Below are 8,555 nucleotides of genomic sequence, written 5' to 3' on the forward strand. Positions count from 1 at the left end.
GATCAACAACTACGAGCAAAACAAGAAATCACTACAAGCTGCAAAATCAGCCACATAGCATTTTCTACACCCCACAACTACGAGCTACACAACTCCAATCTAGTCAACCAAGGCATGACACGATAGAGGGCAAGAAGCATTACAACAAACAACTAACAACAACTAGCATGGCATCAAGGATCACTAGGGAAAGAAGTCACAAAATGGCTTCTCACACACAGTTTCAGACTTGGTGAAAATTACACTTCATGAAAGTGCAGTTTTCGATCTGAAGGCATATTGACAGCAGTAAAACCATAAGCTACAGGACTCCAAATGGCATGAAAATTCACAACATGCTAGAGAATCACAAGGTCTACAACTAACTCCATTGGACCAACCTCAAAAGAGCTACATAACAAAAGATAGAAGCAAGACAAAACAGCAACAAAATATAACAGATTCCAGACTTAGAAATATTTCAGCACCTCCAAATTAGCACTATTTCTAGCAACTTGAGAGCAAGCAAACCACACCTAAACATGCATTTCTATTGCAACTAAAAATACCAGTGGCTAGACTAAACATCAAAGAACAAGTCCCTAGTTGACAACTTCTTCAAATGAAGCACGGATTAAATCCTACGAAATAGACAAGAGGGCAACATGGCAAAAATATCGGGCGAACTAACTTGCTCAAAAGCTAAAACTAATGGCACAGAAAAATCCTACCCCGAAAATATATAAAACATGTGGGGTTGCACAACATTAATTTCACCACACGTAAATGTGAGATAATAACCTATACACGGAAAAATAAACTAGCGGCAATCCCTACATGCAAAAATATCAATGTCTACTCTAAAATACATGGAAAGGTGGTTCCTAAAACATGAAAATTTTATCTAAGGCATTCGAGCACTCCGAACTCGGGCGAAAAATAAATACGGAACATATCCTATTGGAACAGCACGTGTTTCTAGGCATTCGACATGCTAGACGACGTCAAACAAATATGCAAGTTGTGAAATCGGATTCTACGCGAAATTCTACATCAAAACCATATACAACACGCTCCGATCCGATTTACGAATTAAAAGATACGGGCATTTTAATATACGTCTAATTCGGGAATTAATTAATTCCGAAACTCCCTAAAAAGAAAATAAACTACTGGGCCTAACTGTGGGCGTTGGATAGCTAAACGGCGCACGGGCGAGATATAACATGCTCGGGGGGGTGCTCACCACAAGCCACACGGGCCTGATCGGGAGGAGGGAGCTGTCGGGCCGGTGGTTGGTGGAGCTGGTGGGCCGGCCTGGCGCTGGTTGTGCCAGCTGACGGGAGCTGCGGTCAACGGCCCACGCGGGGCGATGCCCAGGTGCAGGAGGCGCTCGTCGTTCTCCTCGCAGGAACATGTGGCGGCGGCGGCAGTCAAGGCGGGTAGCAGGCGAGGCGGGGGCGAGGCGCCGGCGTGGCGGCCCCTTCCCGGATCGGATCCGGCCTGCGGAGGGAGGGATCCACCGGATCCATGGCCGGAGGAGGGAGGGATCCACCGGCGATGGTTCATGGTCTCGGTAGTAGCAGCTACAGCTCGGCGCACCGGCTGCTCACGGCGACCGACGGAGGGCGGGGTCGGCAGGGCGGCGCTGGGGCGCCGGAGGGAGGCGCGCGCGGGAGGAGCGCCTGAGGGCGCGCGGGAGGAGCTCGGGCTAGCGGCGGTGGCGGCTCGGGCCCGGGCGGGCTCCAGATGGGCCTGGGAGGGCCCTGCGCGGGAGGAGAGAGGAGAGAGGCTGGAGGTGGCGGCTGCTGGGGGTAGGTGGGGCGCGGATCCCAAGGCAGGGGCTATGGTTTGCTGTCTAAAACGTACGGGGTTCTATTTATAGACAAATGGGGGGCTAGGTTTACCGGAATCTCGTTCCGGATCCAACCGTGGGGTCGGATTGGAACGATTCCGCACGCGGGAACGGGTACGTGGCTGTGAAGAGTGTTTTACCGGAGACGAGAGGGAAAACGGGCGGCGCGGCAACGCGATTTGAAACACCGATAACTGTCCGACGGTATACCGAATACGGTGCCGCTACGGTCGACCGTTCGGGTACCAGACGGTCTCGGATCGCGACGAAATTCGACAGGCGGCCTAGCTATATCTAATTACGACCGCATGCCAGGTTTCACCCTGATTAGAGAAAGTTTTACGCACACTTTTAAAACAGGGTTTTGACGATGCCGCGGGCGCGTGCGTGTGCGGTCGGGCTCAGAACGGACAACGACGTGAACCGACAACTAACAACGGATGCAACTTTTGAAAACTGGCGGCAACGGGATGCCGATGCAATGCTGATGATACGCACGATGCGATGATGATGCGACAAAAGAAAATAGACACACGACGAAAACAGAATAGAAGGGGAATCTTCTAGAACGTCGGCATCGGGCTGTCATACTACGCCGGTCCGATCGCCACGTCTAGCCGATTCTTACCGACCGCAGCCCATCAAACGGTCTAGGCCTCCTGCCCGAAGTGTCCGACACCACCAACCGCATCCGCGATCGCCACCATGCTCCACCTTGCGCCAATTGGACGTTCCCTGACACCCATCGAGCATGATCCTCGTACCTCCAGATGATCTTCCGCATAGCCTTCTCGCAACCTTGCTCATGATACCACTTGTTAGAATAAAACGCTAATGCAAGATCATAGACGACACACCGAGGCACGATATTTGTTAACGAGGTTCATCGATATGGCTACATCCCCGGACATGACTACGGTCGCTCCTCTTCAAGATACCGATTCACCGGCCGCCCGGGCGCAGGCACAAGTTGTCGTCTCCCCCGCGTACCAATTGCTACCCGGTCGTCATGGGTTACAACGTGTGGTGCCCCTCGATATATAAGAGGCCTAGGATACAACATGTCCGACTTCTACACGACTTGTACCTATCCACACCAATTACAACTCCAAGTGCACGTAACCCCTTGCATACATAATATTCGACACGAATACAACAGTAACCATAATCCGAATTGGCATGCTATAGCTTCCCTCACCAGGATTATCTCTTAGACCATTTCGAATAAGAGAAATGCTCGGGCGTTCTACCACAAATATGTGTCACTGCCTATTCTTCTTGGCATCATCTTAGAGGAAGCCAAGCTTCGGGTTACCATGGGCATTAAGAAACTAGGGCATATCGTTTTGCGTGAGTAATTATCATGCCGTGTGTGTACTTTATAAAACTCTAAACTCTATTCTTTTCTTATTTAATTAATGAGGTAAATCTTATATCTCCGTTTAAGAAAAAACTATTGGTAGGCTATTGCTACCATCGCACCTATATTTATCGATTCAATTAGTTTAATGTATATTATGCATGCCTATGACAATTGTTGTAATATGCATCTTAGATTTTCCTTCCTCATACAACATCTCCCCAAAGTTTGATAGAAGTTGTACCGCGATGCCCGAGGTTTCTACGTGTAGTAGGAAGCGGGTCTAGTTTTATAACAATGTGGTTCGGACGTCTCCTTACGGTGAAAAAGTGCGCGAAAGTGTTTCTCTTCGAAATAGAGCATTGAACATACCTGCAAAGTGAAAAGGCTAAGACTTACATGTGCATCTTCTTCTCACTATCATTGCCGTTGAAAACCTACAACTCACCATCAGCTAGTTCAAACTCTTTGACAAAAGTGCGCTTCTACTTTATATATACCGTATATAACACAATTATTAGCTCAGGTCATCCTTTTCTTGACAGAAAACATTATAAGCGGACTTGATGTTGCTTCCCAAAAATATTTTTATGCGCAAGGTTCCAGAAAAACAGTACAGACTTAACTGTGACACACAGAGAGAGAGAAAACAAACGATTTTCAGAGAGCAACTTGTGCGTAAACATATACGCCATACACGCATGTACGCACATCGTATAGTGCTTGCTGGCCCTGTAGTATAAGCTATACGCATGCAGGCCCGGGGAAAACGAGGCTACTAATCCCGTTATCCCGCGCATAATCCCATTCTAAACTCATCAAGTAGATCACGCTTCCATTAAGTAATCGGTGTTCCCTCCCGTCTTATCACTCCGGAGGCCAAGTCAGACGTCCAAGCTCCGGCTGACCTACATCCATGAGCCATCTATATATGCTTGCGATAGCAACGGGCAATCCGAAATTCCTCGCAGTTACTTGATGATGAGTCTTTAATAGAATTATTACTGCTGAACGTACGTACAAAGACTTCAATTAAACCTAGTGAACGAACCAAGATGGGGCATGCCAGCTTCATCTAGTAGTACACAATCAGCAAGTAATTACGATCCGAATTAGTTGACGCAGCCTATATATACTGTACAATGGATCGGAGGGAGTATCTGAATTTAACGATTACGATGGAGCTCTACTTATTACACACTGTAGCTAAGACCTGGAACGCCATCGGGTCGCTTTCCTTTGTGGCGCGGGCCGCGGGAATATTCAGAAAGCCCAGCGCCGGGACAAGAGCGCCAGGCCGAGGGAGTTGGCTGTCCGCGCACGGCTCACCAGACGGACGATGGAGATCGAACTAGCAGTGCGGTCGCTCTTGCTTAAGCTCAAAGCGGCGCGTCTTTTCCCCATCCGGGCGCACTGTCACGGGGCCAAAAAAAGGCGGCTCGGTTCAGCCGGCGTGACCTGTCCGGCCGTGTAAAGGGCGAGCAGGGCTCTTGGGGGTTTTCGCATGGGATGATTGGGCTGCATAAATATGCACCAATAACCACGATTATATGCTGCTTAATCGCAGGTCATGCGTTGGGTTTCGTTGTTTGGTCTCTTGTTCCGGTGCAATCATGTACTATGTGATTGGGGCGTTCTCATTTGAAAAATGTGAGGATGTGACCTGTGGGAAGGGAATATCGCGGAAACTCATGGAAAAATGGGGGTGCTCCTTTGGCTGCATGCGCGGTGCGAGGGGCCGAATAATTAAGCCGTGTGTTTTCCTGCGATTGCGTAGGGTTCTTGATGTGCTCCTCCTGCTTGTGTACTGTACTGAGGATTATTGTTCAGGGAAGACGGGCATCATGTAGCAAAGCATGTACAGTACTGTAGTACTACTGTACTGATGGTCGACTTACGTGATGGCTTGGGCTGTGTTCCTCTTTCCGCCTCCGCCCCCACAGAGCCTCTTTTGCTTTGGCGGTCGGGCAGCGCGCTCGTACGGCTCGGAGCCCCCCTGGCCGTCCATCTCATGATGGACGTCTCCGGCTCCGTCCACGTAGGCTTCCTTTTTTCAAATCCATCTCATGATGGAATCTCGCACTGCTGCCAGATGATTCTCCTGACAAATCCGAAACGGCCCCAACGTTGCGGCACCGGCCCCGGACCCACATTAATTGCGGTCTCTACCAGATCACTTTGATCAATCATCATCATCAACATCAACACTGCAGATGTACTACGAGGGTGCTTGGATACGTTTTAGTCCCATGACTAAAAGTAGTGAGACTAAAACTTGCTAGCCTCACCCATGCTTGGATCCAAGTACTAGAGAGACTAAAATCAAGTTAATGAGCATTTATTATCCTCCAAACCCTCCAATCCAGAACTTGCATGAGGAGTTAAATGAGGAGAGAGAGGACTAATGCACATTTTAGTAGGGGTACCCTTGACTAAAAGATTTTAGCCTCAAGACTAGTTTTAGCCTCTCTTTAGTCAGGGGTGCTTGGAACTTTAGCCTCTTAAAGAGACTAGTTTTAGTCAGACTAGTTTTAGTCTCTTGGATCCAAGCACCCTCTACGTAAAATTGTCTTGTTTCTGGCAGTCAAGCAAGGATAATATATACCCTGTAAAAAAGAAGCATTTACTTGCTCGCGAGACCTGTCATCAATCAATCGGAGGCTGCGGACCAGGAAAAAAAGATGTGCCTGCCTCTATCATCGCACAAGCGTCGTCATTAGCCCTGCGCTAATCAGTCATCACCCCGGCCAATTTTGTTCTTGCCGTGGGCCATGCCTGTCTCTCAGTTTTTTTTCTACGTTACTTTTTGGTGTAGCCTATCGCGCCCACTTGGCGGGCGGGCGACCGACCCGACCCGGCGCGCATCATGCAGGGACGGAAGCGAATCTTCAGATCGGTCATGGCTCATCATCTTTGGCATTGGCACCCCTCGCCCGTCCCATGCCAATTGCGTGCCACCACCACGGCCTTTCACATGGACGCCAACAAGTTATACATATGTGTGTGTGATCATCTAGGAGAATATCAGGATGAGTGGCACAAAGTTTCTGCTCAAAGAACTGTAAACACTTGAAAAAAACGTGGACATGGAAGCATGCAGATCGAGGTGATCAGGATTCAAGAACCACATTTCCCGTTTGCGACCGTACGTACGAAGATCACCTTTTCCAGAGCTTGTATCTGAATTCACTGATGGAGATCGAGCGCCTGGGACAAGCACGTCTGATCGATCAAATCACGAGATCTTCTACACTAGTGACAAGGTCGGGTCGAGAGGGTAGTAGAAGCCGCCGAGGAACTGGTCGGCGACGGCGAGGTCGGCCCCGGCCGCGCAGAAGTCCACGAAGAACCCGCCCGCGTTGTCGACCGCCGACCAGTTGGACCCCGACGACGCGGCGGAGGCCGACGTCGAGCCCTCGCCGACGAACGCGTCCTGGACCGCGGCGGATGCCGACGACGAGCCCTCTGTGGCGAACGGGTCCTGGACCGCGGCGGAGGCCGACGACGAGCCATCCGCGGCGAACGGGTCGTGGAGGCCGGCCGTCGGCGCCAGGAAGTCGTCGTAGGTGTATGTCTCGGCCTTCACGGTCGGCGCGGGGAGCGGGAGCAGCGGCGATGGGTGCGCGTGCGCGTGCGCTGCGGCCGGAGTGAAGGACGGGGGGCGGCGGGAGGAGGGGGCAGCCGGGAAGGCGGCGGCCGCGGCGACGAGGCGCTTCTTGAGCTTGGTGTTCCAGTGGTTCTTGACGTCGTTGTCCGTCCTCCTCTCCAGCTGCGACGCTATCAGCGACCACCTGCCATGAATGCCAGCGCGCGTCCGCGGCCGTCTCCATCGGTCATGCCGGCCAGGAACCGAAAACGATGGCCTGCCGATCGACAAGGAGAGTGCATGCTTACTTGCTGCCGAGCTGGCTGTAGAGGGAGTAGATGATGGCGTCCTCCTCGTCGGTGAAGCCGCCGTGGCGGATGTCCGGGCGCAGGTAGTTGAGCCACCGCAGCCTGCAGCTCTTGCCGCACCTCTTGAGCCCTACACACACACACGACGGAGACACATCAAGAACGACCAAAGGCACGGCCGGGCATGGAAGGGGCAGCGAGCGAGCGAGCGAACTCACCGGCTTTGGCGGGGAGGGTGATCCAGCTGCCGGTGTTGCCATGGCGCTGCATGTAGTCGCGCAGCGCGTCGTCCTCCTCCGGCGACCACGGGCCCCGGTTCACCGCCGCCCTGTCGCAGCACGGCGCCCTCCCCATGGCCCCGGACAACAAGAGACGAGACAACGGGGGAAGGGAGGACACGGAGAGGCTCAACTGAAGCGACCGGACGAGGACGTACGACTGGCCGTGCTGCTGCGCCGAGGCTGATGGGCTGCCGCTACTTGTAATTGTATCGGCTCGACCCCGTACGTCGTCGGTGAACAGAACGGTGCGGTCTTTAAAAAACCGTGCTCCTATCCTTCCTACGCATCCTCTGGGTCTGGGGTGAAAAAAAGAGCGTCGAGAAGAGAACGGGGCGGGGGTGGGCGCCGTGCACCGACCGGGGCGTGGTTTCCCATTTGGATCTTTGATTCTCTGCTGCTGCAGCGGTTGTTCTCCCTTTCACAGTCTCCTTTTTGGGTCACGGGGCCCAGTGTGGATGTGGTCTCATCACATTGTACGCGATCGAACCAACATTGCCGATTCTCCTGGCAGATGCTGTTCTGTTTTTTTACCACTGGTATATATACTTGCTTTTTCTTCCTCGCATGTTATTACTTCTTTTTACTGCCTGTTTCGTGGTGTGTGTTTTGGTGAAAACTTCGAACATCACCTTGCTTTTGCTTTTGTTTACTGCGACGAAGAGCCCTCCTGCGTTCTTCCACAAGATAAGGATGCCCAGCCGCAGCGATGTGAGCGGGCTTTGGCTCATCATGACTCCCCCCAAATCGATGCTCGTCGCCAAATCTTCTGGCATGATTACCGCCGTGCAGCCCCTGTGGTGTTCTTGCTCATTTTGTCACCGATATCTCCTTGCCTTTGACGAATCATTCCGTGAGACACACACATGCACACCACGTCGGCATCACCCATGAAGACCATGATTAACAGCAACTCTAGGAGACACATTAAAGTGATCAAACCCAAAAAAAAGGCAATATATAGTTTAGCTCATAAAAGCGGTCATATCTCGACGCGTCGCGGTCATATCTCGACGCGCCGACGTGTAGTTGGCCGGAATCTATCTGAAACTCATCGGATTCCGTCGTCGCACGCCGGATTTTGCCGCCGCCGGTCTGAATTGCGACCAGCTCGACCTTCAACGGACAGGACGGAGCAGGCTACCGACGGCCCGAATCAGGACGGGGGGGGGGGGGGGGGGGGAGCTCG

The 8,555-nt window shown here is 52.0% G+C and overlaps 1 protein-coding gene across 1 annotated transcript; it reads right to left on the reverse strand.

The window, feature by feature from the left end:
- Positions 1-6,221: 6,221 nt before the first annotated feature.
- LOC123439485 (transcription factor RAX2-like) lies at positions 6,222-7,723 on the reverse strand. The gene is made up of 3 exons (XM_045116195.1): positions 7,307-7,723; positions 7,089-7,218; positions 6,222-6,985 (listed from the first exon to the last, which is right to left on the reverse strand). The coding sequence occupies exons 1-3, from the start codon at positions 7,440-7,442 to the stop codon at positions 6,442-6,444; spliced, it is 810 nt and encodes a 269-aa protein (XP_044972130.1). The 5' UTR covers positions 7,443-7,723; the 3' UTR covers positions 6,222-6,441.
- Positions 7,724-8,555: the final 832 nt, after the last annotated feature.

Source organism: Hordeum vulgare, chromosome 3H (assembly GCF_904849725.1).
Source record: "Hordeum vulgare subsp. vulgare chromosome 3H, MorexV3_pseudomolecules_assembly, whole genome shotgun sequence".
Classification (NCBI taxonomy): domain Eukaryota; kingdom Viridiplantae; phylum Streptophyta; class Magnoliopsida; order Poales; family Poaceae; genus Hordeum; species Hordeum vulgare.

What these genes read in the sequence shown, in the direction of transcription:
- LOC123439485 (XM_045116195.1), bottom strand. Translation starts at nt 7,442, where the DNA reads ATGGGGAGGGCGCCGTGCTGCGACAGGGCGGCGGTGAACCGGGGCCCG. An exon ending in CACCCTCCCCGCCAAAGCCG is followed by an intron (nt 7,219 to 7,306) that starts GTGAGTTCGCTC and finishes GTGTGTGTGTAG; the next exon opens with GGCTCAAGAGGTGCGGCAAG. An exon ending in TACAGCCAGCTCGGCAGCAA is followed by an intron (nt 6,986 to 7,088) that starts GTAAGCATGCAC and finishes CATTCATGGCAG; the next exon opens with GTGGTCGCTGATAGCGTCGC.